Below are 15,762 nucleotides of genomic sequence, written 5' to 3' on the forward strand. Positions count from 1 at the left end.
GTACGTGGGCCTCTCTTATAAACAGCTTAGCTTACTGTACCTCCAGAAAAAAAAAAAGAAAAAAAAAAAAAGAGAAAAAAAAAGGAAAAATATCTAAATTTTACTATACAGCTATGTTTCTTGAATTGATCATGTTAAAACTTTCAATTATTATTTTTTTTTCATTATAATTTTAAAAATCGTACTAAATATAATTTATGTCAAGGAGTCAATTTTTTTTTTATCTTATTAATGAGCTATAATGATTTTTTTAAGTTAATAGAGTAATTGTTAAATAATAGTTCTATATGGGCTTTGGTGTGTTTAAACTAATGAACTCGATCCATCAATTTAATTATTTCCAAATGAGTTTGTGTCTGATGGGCTTTTTGTTACATTTCTAATTAAGTTTTGTACACTAATATCAAGTGAAAAATGAAATAGTTTTCCTTTTATATTATATCTTTCATTTAATCAAAATATAAAGTAAATGTTAATTTTATATTAGGTAGAAGAATCGTGGGGTGGCGCGAACTTCCCGCTTTATTTTTTGTTTTGACTTCTCTTTTTTTCCGCTTAATAATCCATAATCAGATCATGCCACAATTTTCTTTTCTTTTTTTTCCAATTTTTTTTTTCTTTTGCATGATTCAATTTTATTAAAAGAAGTACAAAATCTTCAACTTGGATTCTGCTCTGTGTTATCATCTTATACCAGTAAGCCTTAATTCTTGAAGTACACTCACACACGAAAAACGTAACACACACATCTATCTATGTTGGCGTGTGAAGATTATCGGTACATCTTTACTCGATGTGCATTTCACCTGATCTAGCATAAATTTAGATCACATTTTTCTTTTTTAAAACATTTTATTTGCTGATTTTGTGATCTCCTCGTGAAACGATTAGAGAATCTTTCCGTTTTTATCACTAGTGGTAGATTCTTCGTTTTTGCAACTTGATTTACTCGTCCTCGATTAATCCCATTATTCGTCATTTCTATCACATTCTTCAAGTAGTATATGAACTATCACTCAGTTTGACAATGGCTTCTCGAAAAATTGTTAGCAGTTTGTATGAACTCTGAAGAAATTAAATATATAGTCCCGGCCGTGTATTCCGAATTAAATATTCAATTCACGTATTTGAGCTACTAATTTGCAGATTAATGGAGCTTAACTCGAGAAAAGGCGAAAGTCTACAGCCGATAAGTTCTCCTAATTGGACAATCGATGTTTCAGATGTGAGGTTCATCGACTGCCTTTTAATCTTAAACCTCTTTTAATTATCGGGCTTTTAATTAAACCGATGCCTGCAAAACAATTTGTTTTTTGCTAAAACTTAACTCGATAATGGACAGATAAGGACAGTCAAAGTGAGCAATGTGTCGTTAGCAGTTTCCGAAAGAGATATATTCGAATTCTTTACGTTTTCCGGAGAAATTCAATATATCGAGATGCAAAGGTCAGTGTTTTTGTGTATTAAACTCTCGTAAAATGTGGTCGCTTAACCATGGTTATGTTTCTTCAGGGAGACTGAAACAACTCAGGTTTCTTATATCACCTTTAGTGATTCACAGGGAGCAGACACAGCTACACTCTTGACAGTAAGCAATATTAACTATGGTTGCAGTTTTTTCGTATTCTATCGAAACATGCAGCAGCTATTCGAGTTTTTTTTTTGTTTTGAATAATATAAATGAAAATTTTCAGGGATCGACGATAGCCGGACTTTCCGTGTCAATAACTCCAACCGCTAACTATCAACTGCCTCCAAACGCGCCTTCTTTAACCTCAGTAAGCTACTCATTTAACCAAATTACTTCAAGCATTAATGAACAGATTGAAATATAACTATTTTTCTTTTTTTTTTGTTGAAAGTAGCCAAAGGCAACTATGACAGGGACAGCAGTGAAGAAAACCGAGGAAGTGGTGAGCACAATGCTAGCAAAGGGGTTCGTATTGGGAAAAGACGCTCTCAACAGGGCCAAGTCGTTCGACGACAAGCACCACCTGTCGTCGAACGCCTCCGCAACCGTGGCCTCCATCGACCACAGGATAGGGCTGAGCGAGAAGCTGAGCATGGGGACAGCCATGGTCAACGAGAAGGTCAAGGAGATGGACGAGCTCCTCCAGGTGTCGGAAATCACCAAATCAGCGTTCGCTGCCGCCGAGCAGAAGGCCAGCAGCATCATGAGCAACCGTTACGTGTCGACCGGGGCCTCGTGGGTGACAAGTGCGCTGAGCGCCGTCTCGAAGGCAGCGGAGGATGTCGGCGTTATGACTAAGGAGAAAGTCGAAAGGGCGGAGGAGGAAAAGAAGGAGAGGGGGCCGATCATTGGGGGGTCAGATTTCACGAATACTCGTAGGGATGAATCTCCGGCTATTGTGGTTTGTTCGGTTGACGAGAGTAATAAGATTGTCTAGAAAATAATGACAAATTCTAATTTAAACTAGAAGAGCAATTGGGGTGAAAGATTATATATTACTGGAGAAATAAAAAATATCTTCAGCAGTTTTATCAGAGGCTGCTTACTAAGGAATGTAAACTGTTGCTTATGGATTCTTCTATTGACTATTTTATGACAACAATTGTTTTATTATATAGGAAATAATAAAACTATATGCTACCTGATTGGTCTTCAATATTTATCTTCATTAATAGTAAGGGAAACTTGAAAACTCTGGCTATCAGATTCAGAGATACTTCACCAACCATTCCAGGCTCTGTAAAACAGAAAAAAAAATAATGTAGATATTTTTTTTAGCTTTATTTAGTTCAGGATGAATAACTGCAAAAAAAAGATATAAGATACGAAAAACGGCAAATTTACAACTGTTACACGTTCGATTTAGCACGCAGTAGCGAATTAAAATTTGAAGCAGAATATATATTATTACCTTTATGCATTCAGGTAAATCCTTATCATTTTCTCGGGCATGAATCTGCACAATTGAGTTGTTGGATTCATCAGTATCAATTCCAACCAATTATGCTGTAAATTCAATTTTTTAATTTTTTTTTGATTGATAGAAACTATATTTATTCTTTGGAATAATCACCTGTATATTCAAGTGGCTAAAATAATATACAGGGGAAAAAAACCCGGTGATATTATAAATGCATGCATACCGCTGTAACTAGGTGGCAGGATGCATCTTCATTTGCTGCAATTGAGGCGAGGATAACAAGCCCAGCTGCGACGGTTGATGGCCAATAGCAGAGCTGCTGATGGCCCATGAGTGTGAGTATTGCTAAGTACTTGGTTGTCTTCTCCACGTTCTCGTTAGCTCTCGCTGCTTTAAGGTAGAACCTACATATTCACATAAACAATTTTCATACTAAAAAAAAAAGAAGAAAAAAAAACATGTACCATAAGAACACGAAAATAATTTGCATTCAAAGAGGTTATATACTATTTACATGGATGACTGAGAGAATAAAAAGGCGTACCATAAGAAGTTGTACAAGGTGGGGAGGAAGCATTGGAAGTTGAGGACTTCCTGCACCACCCACTCCATAGCCACCACTTCGCACCGGCTGTACATAGTGCCTCCCACGTTGAATGTCTTTATACGTACACTGGTGTGAAATTGTAAACTCCAATAAATAATCAAGCATTTGCATTAATAATTGATGGTAACAGTATGTAATTGAAGCTTATCCAACAGCAGTTTCGTGGAATAATTTCTTGCTAAAAGTTCAGAGACAATGGGAGTAAACAGAATACGTTTATCGAAGTTAGTTCCTGTGTCATGGATTATAAGGAGAGAGATAAATACTATCTTTTACTAAACACGGATACAATCTAGTAAAGTAAAAGGCATTGTGAAAATTATGACTGGATATCTTTTCCAACTATCCAAGTAACTACCTAACTTGGTAAGTAAGCATCTTAATAACCGAGGAAAATCCTAGACGATTGAAAAAACAGCATACAATCAAATCAATAAGATCTTGTAACATTAGCATTTATTTTGATAGCCCACAAGCATTTTCCATATGTTCCTATTATCACTTTTTTTTTTCTGGCACCACGTGTTCATTATTCACGGCAATGGGATAAAATATAGACATGCATTATAATGGTGTTTCATAAAAGGTTTTACTCGTGAGAATTTTACCACTTGTACCACAATTGTTTCATCATGTGATACACATTTTCTGGTTTATGTTATTGATGCAGTAACAATTCTCATGTCGAACTAATTTGCAAGGACATCTTAATAATCTAAAACATAAAACGATTTTCAAAGAGTGCATTCCCATCTCAACGAAAACAGAATGATTCAAGGTATTGAGATCATTACCAGTTATATGGTTGATTTTCTTCAAACCTGGTTGCTAGAGTGAGGCACGAAATGCCAGCAATCTGAAGATTTCTCACGTTTCTGAAGTATCCCTTGCTCAGAAATCGGTCAAGAAGGCTAACTCCTAAGAACATGGTTTCCTTCTGAAGCTCCTTCTTGGTAGCTTGCTGCATGATCAAATATCAAGATCAGATTAATAAATCTAATAAATAATATGATTTTTCTGTATGAGAAGCGAGTGGGGGTGTATGATTAAACGTGTAACCTATTCTCCCATTTAATGCCATTGTTCAGCAACAATTTCCTCTTCTTTACTCGTTTTATTTCTTCTTTTTTCGAATGAATTGTGTAACAAAATTGAAATGTTTTCACTATCTGTAAAAGTTACTACTCCAACGAGCACACTCTTGTGACGGTACCTCATGCATCACACAAACTCCAACCTAAAATGTTTAGATTACCTCTTCTTCAAGTAGCAGTTTACTACTGAACATCTGCTACTAATTATTCCATTACATTGTCATTATATTGAGTTAACATTCAAAACAAATTAGAAAGCCAGATCTTTATCTTAAGTGTACGATATGATTTGAAGTACCATGACCAATTTTTTAATATCCTTTTTAATTTTAAATACGACAACAAAAAATCTACGTTCAAGGTCGCTATGGTAGCTCAAAACATTAGCATGCTAATCAGTCTACTTACTCCATTTCAACAACCAATTTGATCCATAAATTTGTCTACGTTTTACTAATATTCTCCGATTTCACATTAATTTCGATTTCGATCAGATTATATATAGTCAATTCTGGTAATTACTACACAAAGATTAAAGTACAGAAACAGTAGAGATTGACTGAGCTGACCTCAACGATCCAGTGGACCATCTGTAAGCGTTGCTGGATAACAAGTTCACCATAAGCAGTATTATTACAGTATTCCTCTGCATAGTCACGCACATACTCTTGCCTCCTCTCTCTTTTCCTCATCATTCTGTAGCTCTCTTCTTCTTCTTCATTTTCTAGCCCCAATACCTTAATACAGAAACGCAATCAACAAAGAAAATAATTATTATAGGAGTAAAATTCTATTTCGAAATCAAACGGAAGGAAAAGTTGAGTTTCCAGCTTCATTTGCTCGTGTAAACCTCTACTAATTGTAAAATTTTACGTCATCAGTTGTTAGTGTTGATTTAGGTATAATTATAACTTCTAATCCTAAATCCTGATTATCAATAATATAAATAGAATTAAAAAATATAGCACTGATAAATAAATCAACGGCAAATATGAACAGATTTTTATACGATAATGGAATTATGAGAAACTCACATTCATTTCATGAGAATTGTGATCGTCAAAAGCTTTGAAGGCAAAATCCGATCTGAAGAACTGCTGTTTGAATTCCCGGAACAATTCATAAGTTGGTGAAGAATTGTCTTCTCCGACTGACTTCTCGGAAAATTGACTTCCAGAAGCATAACTCCAAAAGGAAGGCGTATAGTCTGAACTCGTGAATTCCGAATCGGAAATCACATGGTAAATCTCTGATGACGAGGAGCTATGCACCTCATCGTCTTCTTCACCGCCATTGATAACGCCTCCGTTCGAGAACTGCTCTGAACAAGCCAAATTAATGCCAAACGCGACGAGCTTTGGAAATTGCAGATCTCCGGAGGCAGCTCTGTTTTCACTGGTTTTAGCTGTTCTCTCGGTCGAGTGAAGTGATAGAGTACAGTCCTCAGATGAATTATCCTCTTCAGCTTTGGAATTCGTGATTTCTTCATGAAAAATGCTCTGAACGTCAGGAATTTCGACGGCACTCTCATTTTCCGTCACTTTGCCCACGTCGTTTCCGGCGAATGAAAATCGCGAAGTGCTAGAAACTTCAGGTTTTGTAACCTCTTCTCCTTCAACTTCTAATTCCTCCACGTCCGCACTCTTCTGCTTCAACTCTCTGTTTGCTCCCGAGCACGACTCCACGCACGAATTTTCCGATAACTCCGGCGCCGCTTCACAATTACTGCTCACGTTCTTAAATTTCTTCCTGTAATACGATCTGGTAACAACTCTCCGGAACTCCGGCGGATTCTGGTTGCCGACAGAGGCGACGCTAGATTCGTGCGAGACTTCACTTAATTCCGTGAGATGTGAACTGGCAACGCATTGTTGAACGATGGGAGAGATGTGAAGTCGCCGGCGGCGAGAGAGACGCGAACGCTGCTTCCTAGCGACGTCGAGCGATCGCTCTTTGGCTGGTGGCGATTCGGCTGCCGATCTACCAGCTCGTGCTGCTAACTTGCGCTTCATTGCTGAACAAAGGAACGACAGCGTGATTTCGGATTTAGGAAGTTCCAGAGATTTTCCCGTGTGCGTGTGTGTGTTTGTGTGCGAACTGTGTGAGACGGTTGAGGAACGTTGAGAAGAGGAGGAGGAGAGAGGTATTTATACCAAACGGTTGTGGTGGGGACCACCACGGACAATCGTGTATTTCACCTTTTTTTTGTTTCTGCATTCACGTGTTCCGTTTTCTTCTTCTATTTTACTGTTTTTGTTATATGTCCAGCTCAAGCCAACCCAGTAAATTATATGTATATTGTGTGTGGTTAATCTTTTAAATTGTTATTAATTATTGAACATTGTACTTAATTTCTGAAGGCTAAATATCACAACTATTTAAATTAACTATATAAGACTACCGTAAAACTTCGATAAATTAATATCGCTTAAATAATAATTTCTTACGGTTCCAACTTGGTAAAAACGTACTAAATTATTAGCTCGATAATTTAATGTTTCGCTAAATTAATAAAATTTTGTCAGTCCTGATTACATTAATATTATAGAGGTTTAATCGTATAACTTTTAAAACTTATCGCAAACAAATGGAGACTATCTAGCTCAACGAGTCAATGACTCATCCCAACTTTATATGAGTCGAGTCTAGTTAGTTTTGAGCAAATTGAGATTGAACCAATCTAGTAAGTTCGAAAGTTTTTATGAACCGAGTTGAAGTTATTACAGCATAATTGATTTAAGCCAATCAAATAAGTGGTTTTAATATTTATCAAAATTGTTTTTTTGGGAAAATTATTAACATTTCATTTTATACAATTCACATTACTATGACAAAAGTCCAATTTGAGCATGTTTTAAATCCGAAGCTATAAATAATTAGTTAGTCAAGTTTGAGCCTAATACCATGTATTCCGATAACACGTGAGTTTGAACTTCTAGTCATGAAGGCAAATAATATTTGAACTTGGGGGTACCAAAGTTCGACTCACATGTTGGATTCGTAAAGAATTTAAATTAGTCCAATTAGTAGTTTTGAATAAATAGAATTTGATTAGCAATCAATCAAAAGCGAGGTTTGAAACTGGAACAATATTTGCGATACAAATATCTTCGATTTTTAGCATTATTTTTCAATCCAAAATGCAAAAAATCCAAATTTCCTATTTTGATCGAAATCTAGATATATGCAAGATTCCAATTTTCGATCCTGTTTCAATTTCAACTACGATTCCAAAAATTCAATATTTATTTTTCCAGAAATCACACCTCTAACATCAAACACACTATTGTGTATTTTATACTACGAGAGTGATTGCAACATACGTATAATATTCTTTCAATTTCTACCTCTAACAGTGAGTGAAGTTATAACAATCCACAATCATCCCTGAGATAAAAGTCAAATCACGAAAAAAATCCTTAATATTTGGATAATTACAACCACCTCCCTCAAACCATGTATTGTCTAACAAAATAATCCCTCATTCAGTAGGTAAATTTTGATACCGTAAAGACGGACATGTAAAAAAAAAAAAAATACATAGTCAATCGGTAATTATAATTACCCAAATAAACATTTTTTTTTTTCTCGTAATCTGACATTATCTCAGAGGCGGTCCTAATTTGCACTTATAATTATCATAATGGGTTGTATTTCATCTCCCGGCCCATGTAATATTTTTATTTATAAGCCCAGAAAAAAAAAAGTGTATTAGCCCAATAAAGGAATGAAACCCTAATTGAATAGTACCGGCGGCAAAGCGCCGAATTCCACGCCGGCCCAATAGATAGCGAAGTTCCTAGGGTTTCCATTCTTCACATTATAAATACGCATCGCCAGTTTTCTGAAATCATCAAATTAATTCATCGCAACGCTAAGGTACAAACTCATGTTTTCATTCCTACATATTTTTTTTTTCTTCAGATACTTTGCATTTTGTTTTCTCTGATGATGATTAAACAAAACGACCTTTTATCTCCTGAGAATTATTTCTGTGTTGAATCCATTTGGAGACCTGAACTGAAGAGAATTATTCTTCTTTTTTTTTTTTCAATTTATGTTTTTTTTTTTTAAATCAATTTTTTTTTCAATAGATCTTAATTGTCGATTTGGTTTTTTTAATATATTTTTTGAATTAATTAATTTTGACTTTGTTTGGGGCTTCTGATGATGACTAAACTAAATAACTTTCGTTCTTCTGAGAATATTCTATGTGGAAGAAATTTGGAGACCTGAACTGAAGAAGCCTCTAATTAATTAATTCATTTATTTATGTTTTTTTTTATAATTATTTTTATTTTTATTTAGTATAAAAATAAGATAAGGGGGATTTATTTAAACTGTATTCTCGGTGATGATAATTTAAGATGACGAGTCTGATAATCCATTCTTTAAAAACCTTGATGACAAAACGAGGCATTTGTCTGATGAGGTACAGTCTAAATATTCCCCAATTTATATAATTTTTTTAAGTTACAATTAATTTTTAAAATTTGCTTAATTAGTGAACAACTCAATTTTTATATTTATTATTATTATGTTATTGATGTGTGTTTTTATTTTATTATTAATTGGTAATCTGTGAGTTGACTCGAGATCATACATAACACTTTCGCCTTTTTCTGAGTTTTTAATGTTCGCAATAAGTTTGGAGACCTGATTTGAAGAGATATTATTTCTATTCTTTTTATATTTAATTATAAAAAAAGATTTTAACTTGCCAATAGAAAAGCTAATTTTATTTGATATTATAACAATCATAAGGTGGAAATTTAGGATTATTTAATAATGACTATAATATTTAGTGTAAATTTCAACCACCACCCCCAAGTATGGTTAAATTATGAAAAACCCTTTCTTGTTCGGTTAATTACAACCACCCCTCAATTGTAAATTCCCTCAATTATAAATCCAGTTTCAAATTTAGTTGAATCTTCGATATTATATGGAATTTATCAATTTTGTATTTGTTTTATCCCATTCGAAAACGATATTTTGAAGCAGATGATCATAATATGTGGTTATATATGGTTTTTGGCTTGTTTATATCTGATTGTGGTGCATCAAAAACTGTATTTTTATACAAACAAATTAGATCACATTCCATGAAATTTAGATGATTATGTTGAATTTGACACTATAAGGGTGGATGTGTAAGAATAAATTATAGTTGAGAGTTAAATATAATTTTCCAAACAAGAGGGATTTCTTCTGAAATTTACCACCCCAGGGGGTTGGTTGTAATTTACCCTAATATTTAAATTGATTTGGGCTTCTGCGGGTTATTATTGAAAGGGCACTTGACTCAAAAATTTTGGTTTCGGCACGTTTATTTTATAGATTCGGCCCGGTTCAACTTTTAAATATGTTTTGGGCTACATTCAAGTATGTGACCCGAATTTAATTATTTTGGTGAAGTCAACCTTTGTTCAATTTAATTTTGAATGTATATTCATTGACTAGGTGTATCTCAAAATAACGACGTTGTCAGTTTAATTGGCATATTAGTGCCTGTATCACAATATATTTATTTTTTTAAAAACATTCTTCCTTTTTTTAAAGGTTTATAATTAATGTTTTATTAATTATTTAACTTCAATCACGGTCTCAAATTATGTATGAACGATGTTTTGGAATTTTCTTGATGGTGAAGTATTTTAATCTTGTAAGAATTTCGACATTTTACTAGATTTAATTGCAACTACCTCCCTTAAGTAGAGTGTGTAACAAAAAGAGCCCTTTTTTTTTGGAGAAATGACATCCATTGTATAGTTTAAACAATATCTTGTTAATGTAAGAAATCTACAGGGCTTTATTGTAATTATGAAAAAAATAATGGATTAATTCGTAATTGAGTCTAACCTCACGGGATATTTGTAATTTAGTGTTATTGTTTACCAATTTCATTCCTTTTCACAGTTCTTTCCCTTAACTGAAACATAAGTCTACTGTTCAGTCATTGAAACTTGATTTTTTTTTTGTACTTTGTCAAATCATTTAGCAGCTTTTGTTACATTTTTTAACGTGATGATTTGATAGCACCATTTAAATCATTCACATTATTTCCATTATATATATATATATTTATATATATATATATACATATTAAATAAATGTTTATATTTATCATTTTAATAACAAATGAATATATTTTACGGCTAAATTTTTACGGTTTATAATTTATTTTTGATGAAATTTTAATTTATAATGATTATTAAAAAGGCAAAAATTCGTCACGCCGCTAAAAAACAATGCATGCTCGAACAGGAAAGTAGGAAGAAACACTTTAGAAATGGACAACGTTGTCCTCTTCTTTTACATTCCCACTTCTTTCAACTTTAATTTATATGGGTGACCCAAAATTGACTTCCACCAACGTTCAATCAATCCTTTAATTTGGGAAGTCACTGAAAAATCTGACTATTTAGAGCTCGTTTGGCTAAGTTTAATATCAACCATTCATAAGTTCTTAGATCTGATGAGTTATTTTAAGAGTTGATAAGTTGTCACCTCTTATTTTTAGAATACACTTATAAGCTATTTTTACATAATAAAATTTTAAATAAAAAAATGGGGTAGATGTAATTTTGAAAATAAATAAATTAAAAGCTATCCCAACAACTTTGTTTTTGAATATTTTTTTAATAGTTTTGTAATGTAGTGTATGTAATATACTCTTTTGGGTGTGTTTTCGTAATAGCCATATACAATTCAAATGAATATGATAAAGAATAGCAAATGAAATATGAACCGCTAAACTTTTTTTCGAGTATCATTCATATGATCTTGCCACATCATCGTGATTTAATGTAATGTCAACACTCCCTAACCTCTAAAATTCTTTCATGTAAAAATACATTTTCTCTCTTTGTTACTTGGTTAGGCCGGTTCATTACGTACCTAAAAACCGGTGCATTAACTTGGTAAACGAGTTGAGCCGCTCGTGAGCTCGATGAGCTGGCTCGAAAAAAGCTCAAGCTTGAACTCGAACTTGAGTTTTTGAGCGCGATCTCGAGTTTTTTGACGAGCTTGTTTTTAGTTGTTTGTGAGCTCACGAACCGGCTCGCGGACCTTATTATTATTATTATTGATATATATATATATATATATATATATATATATATATATATATATATATATATATATATATATATATATATAATTACAGTTTATTGTTTATTTGAATTTGTCTTATTATAATATAATTATTTTTGAACAATAAAATTTAATAATTAGAAAAAAATCATAATGAGCTTGGGCTCGAGCTCGAGCCCGAGCCTGTCAAAACTGACGAGCTCGGGTCGTTCACACATCTAATTTGAGGGATATACCTTCCACCTAGTTCACTAAAAAAATTTCTAAATTTCCGAGTAAAGAATTCCAAATCCCAAACATAGAAGCCTTGTGGCACTACTCCATCATTTATCAATTCAAAATTGTCAACAACAATTTGACAAAAAAATACAATTATGAAATTCAATTCAATTGCAAACATGGAATAATAAAATCTTTTTGACCAAAAAAAAAAATAAAAATCAATTGTATTTCAAACATGCACCCCAAAAATCCGGTGGAAGATTTATGTTAACTTTTATTCCTTATTGATTTTTGTAAAGAATTTAAAATACTGACTATTTTGATGATTCCATTACCAACATAAAAAAAACACACCCTTTATTTTATATAATTTCTTAATTAAACATTTTTAATATAGTCGGTTGACCTATTATTATCGACCAATCCAATTCTAATAATATTAGAGACGGTCAACTGGCCTATTATAAATCAATTTACAAAATAATTATCTCTCAGAAAATAAAAATCAACTTAGTCAAACACTATCCAAAAACATAAATCAAAATATGCAAACTTCGTTTCTCAAAAAAAAAAAAAAAAAATCGTTAATAAATCGGGATTGTACGTTAAAATTGAAAACCGAAATAAATATTTCGATCTGAAATATTCAATTGAAACAAAAAATAAAATAATGAGATATCTTAAACCAAAAAACAGGCAAGAAAAAATAAGTATATATCTTCGGAAAATATAAATTAATATCTCCTAAAAAAAATAATAAAAAAGGAATATAAATGAATATAGGAAAATTCCAAATTAGTAGGTAAGGAGATTGCAGTTAACAGAATCAAAAGACTCGCTTCCGCTACTGCATACATATATATATATATACAACAACAAAAAACTAACTGCATCACCACTCTCTACACGAGCATTACACATCATTTTTGCTAATCCCCAAAATAAATTAATTTAATTAAATTTAATTAATTAATTAATTAAATAAATAAATAAATTCAAAACCCTCATTTTTGTCGTCTTCCATTCTCAGTGTTTCTTCTCCATCACCATTATATATATATATATACATACAGTTTTTTCTCTCAAGTGCTGTTGTTGTGATATATATACATACATACATATATATATACATATCGCTGTATCAGTCCGTCGTGTTGGAGGAATCGAAGGATTTTTCAATTTCAACCATGGCGGGAGAATTGGACAAGTCGCTGTTGAACGAACACAAGGAGAAGCATTTCACGGCGGGTGAGGTGGTGCGCGACATAATTATCGGCGTTTCCGACGGGCTGACGGTGCCGTTCGCCCTCGCGGCGGGGCTCTCCGGCGCTAACGCCTCCTCCGCCGTCATTCTCACCGCCGGCGTCGCCGAGGTTGCTGCGGGCGCCATCTCCATGGGCCTCGGAGGGTATTTAATTTATTTATTGCTCTCACTCTGAATCTCTCTCTCTAATTTATTTTTTTAATTGAAATTGTATTCTGTAACCGTTTGTTAATCAGGAATTTTATATGTGATTGAAGATCAATTTTGCTGAATTTTTAGATAAATGTCTAGCATTTGTTTGATGTATATTATGCAGTTATCTTGCTGCGAAGAGTGAAGCAGATCATTACATGAGGGAACTGAAAAGAGAGCAAGAGGAGATCATTGCTGTGCCTGATACAGGTTCGACTTCTCGTGTATCGGTTTATATACATACATACATACATACACACATCTATTGTGTTTTTTTATGGTGATTCAATGAATATGAGCAGGGGTGTGTTTATATAGAGGGCACATTGAAGAAGAACAATCGAGTTATTTTATCGTAAAGGCACCTGCAAATCCATGCCCGATTAGAATATACTTTGAGTTGAAAATATATATTCGTCGAGTTGATTTTTAAGATGTATTTCGAATCTCGACACTCTTATTTTGAACTATTGTTAGTTAAATGTAGATCTGATATCCACGTTATGGAGTCATTTAAAATCTTTTATGTCAATCAAAATCCGTCGATCCAAATGCTACTTTACTTCATTCTATATGCGTTTGATCCAGTTTTTAGTTTTTTTCTTCCATCGATTTCTCTTCTCTGTTCCATGATTCGATCCGTGTAGTTCCTTATTGCCAAAGCTCTATACTATGTACATGTGTTCATGCAGTTTTTAAGTGATAATTACACTTTCTTTTGCGAATTGTTGGAGATTTTTTTAAGGTTTAATGGACACTGTTTATTACTTGAATAAATACTCGCAGAAGCTGCTGAGGTTGCGGAAATATTAGCTGATTACGGAATCCTGCCTCATGAGTATACTCCGGTGGTGAACGCTCTGAGGAAGAATCCAAAAGCTTGGCTCGATTTTATGATGAAGTAAGTCCGAACTCTCTGCCCCTTGTTTGCTATATCTTTTTCCTTAGATTTCTCGTCGAAAGTTATATGTAGCTTAGTTTATCATTTCCGAGATAATCAATGTCAAAGTAGATGTAATTAGCATCACCGTCTGTCATAAGAACCATGCAAAAAAATAAAAATAAAAATAAAATACTTTTTTTCTAGGTGGATTTTTCCTTTTTTATGAATTCGTTTAATAAACCCGTATGTTTGTCGAATACTGCGTCGTCCTTCGAACTTACGAATCTTGATAATCTCATCCTCAATTCGATTAAGTTTTAACATATTCTGATTTTTAGTCACATGACCATGTGCAGCCATTACAAACAAATAAAAAATAAAGTAATAATAATAAACTAAAACATAGTGTCCATATACTTTTATAAGAGGGGTCCCTTTCTCCTTGGAAACTGTAGATTCCAGGAACTGGGAAAGCTTATTGCCTGCTGAAAAAAAAACACAGTCAATTCTTGATTTTCTTTTTAATTTATTTCAAATGTGGATTGGAACTTGTTATTATCTATGAAAAAGTTATTAATCTCTTGCTTCCATAACCAAGAAAAAGCTGATAAATAAGCACCAGCTTTTTGATAATCACTGTCGTAACAGCACTGCAGTTGGTGTTTTCGCGTTTATCTTGAACTATAACAATAATTAAAAGTCAAAATTCTGGAGTTAAATTTCCCGGTAGAGGGCCGATTTTTCTACGTCGTAATTTATGGCATATAATTGAACTTGCTCAGATTCGAGCTGGGATTGGAGAAGCCAGATCCAAAGAGAGCATTTCAAAGTGCATTCACAATTGCCATAGCTTATGTCGTGGGTGGATTAGTGCCCCTTCTGCCGTACATGTTCATCCCCACAGTTACTAAAGCTGTGCTTGCGTCGGTTGTGCTAACTCTTATGGCTTTACTCATATTCGGCTACGCCAAAGGTCGCTTTACTGGAAACAGACCGTTTAAGAGCGCTTTTGAAACTGCTCTCATCGGAGCTCTTGCATCTGCTGCTGCCTTTGGCATGGCGAAAGCTATACAAGGATGACGACTTTTTTCCAATTAGACGATTTCGGGTTTTTGTTTCTTCGTTTTCTGTGCACTCTTTCCCGTTTTTAGTACTTTCAGTTCTTTCTTCATTAAAACTTGGGACCTTTTTGATTTGTTCGTCTCTATTATGCGTATTTCTAGTTTTTGTTTTTCTTTCGGGTGTAATTAATTGGTGAGAACACTTGCTAGATATCCAGTCTTTCTTTTTCAAAGTTGGAACTTCACAAATTTATGATTATTAAGATGGTGTTTGCAAAAGCTTTTTGAAAGTGATTATGAGCTTTTTTTTTTTTACTCATAATCTGCTTTTAGGTTGGCAGAATCATTGCTTTTGCTTCTCTTAAAATAATCTACTTTAAGCTATTTTTTTAAAAGCATCCCTAACATGCTTTTTCTATTTAAGTTTATTTTCCAGAATATTTGCAAACACCT

The 15,762-nt window shown here is 33.5% G+C and overlaps 3 protein-coding genes and 3 non-coding genes across 6 annotated transcripts; 5 read left to right on the plus strand and 1 right to left on the minus strand.

Annotated features, from left to right (window-relative positions):
• Positions 1–576: 576 nt before the first annotated feature.
• LOC105965978 (RNA-binding (RRM/RBD/RNP motifs) family protein) lies at positions 577–2,663 on the plus strand. Its single transcript, XM_088818549.1, has 6 exons — positions 577–696; positions 1,147–1,225; positions 1,343–1,446; positions 1,513–1,588; positions 1,695–1,778; positions 1,866–2,663. Exons 2-6 carry the CDS (start codon positions 1,151–1,153, stop codon positions 2,406–2,408), a joined length of 882 nt encoding a protein of 293 aa, XP_088674675.1. The 5' UTR covers positions 577–696; positions 1,147–1,150; the 3' UTR covers positions 2,409–2,663.
• Positions 2,449–6,759, minus strand: SDS (Cyclin family protein). The gene is made up of 7 exons (XM_088818548.1): positions 5,627–6,759; positions 5,162–5,329; positions 4,293–4,459; positions 3,436–3,564; positions 3,115–3,295; positions 2,883–2,927; positions 2,449–2,708 (listed from the first exon to the last, which is right to left on the minus strand). The coding sequence occupies exons 1-7, from the start codon at positions 6,602–6,604 to the stop codon at positions 2,679–2,681; spliced, it is 1,698 nt and encodes a 565-aa protein (XP_088674674.1). The 5' UTR covers positions 6,605–6,759; the 3' UTR covers positions 2,449–2,678.
• A 1,774-nt stretch (positions 6,760–8,533) lies between these two features.
• On the plus strand, positions 8,534–8,622 carry LOC148770432 (small nucleolar RNA Z159/U59). The gene has a single exon (XR_016031484.1). It is a non-coding gene; the product is annotated as a small nucleolar RNA Z159/U59 (small nucleolar RNA).
• Positions 8,623–8,752: 130 nt separating this feature from the next.
• Positions 8,753–8,839, plus strand: LOC148770433 (small nucleolar RNA Z159/U59). Its single transcript, XR_016031483.1, has one exon. It is a non-coding gene; the product is annotated as a small nucleolar RNA Z159/U59 (small nucleolar RNA).
• Positions 8,840–8,938: 99 nt separating this feature from the next.
• On the plus strand, positions 8,939–9,026 carry LOC148770434 (small nucleolar RNA SNOR75). Its single transcript, XR_016031491.1, has one exon. It is a non-coding gene; the product is annotated as a small nucleolar RNA SNOR75 (small nucleolar RNA).
• A 3,944-nt stretch (positions 9,027–12,970) lies between these two features.
• Positions 12,971–15,588, plus strand: VIT1 (vacuolar iron transporter 1). The gene is made up of 4 exons (XM_012990767.2): positions 12,971–13,317; positions 13,490–13,575; positions 14,152–14,266; positions 15,031–15,588. Exons 1-4 carry the CDS (start codon positions 13,097–13,099, stop codon positions 15,326–15,328), a joined length of 720 nt encoding a protein of 239 aa, XP_012846221.1. The 5' UTR covers positions 12,971–13,096; the 3' UTR covers positions 15,329–15,588.
• Positions 15,589–15,762: the final 174 nt, after the last annotated feature.

This window comes from Erythranthe guttata, chromosome 5, assembly GCF_056151865.1.
Source record: "Erythranthe guttata isolate IM_541 chromosome 5, IM_541, whole genome shotgun sequence".
Lineage (NCBI taxonomy): Eukaryota > Viridiplantae > Streptophyta > Magnoliopsida > Lamiales > Phrymaceae > Erythranthe > Erythranthe guttata.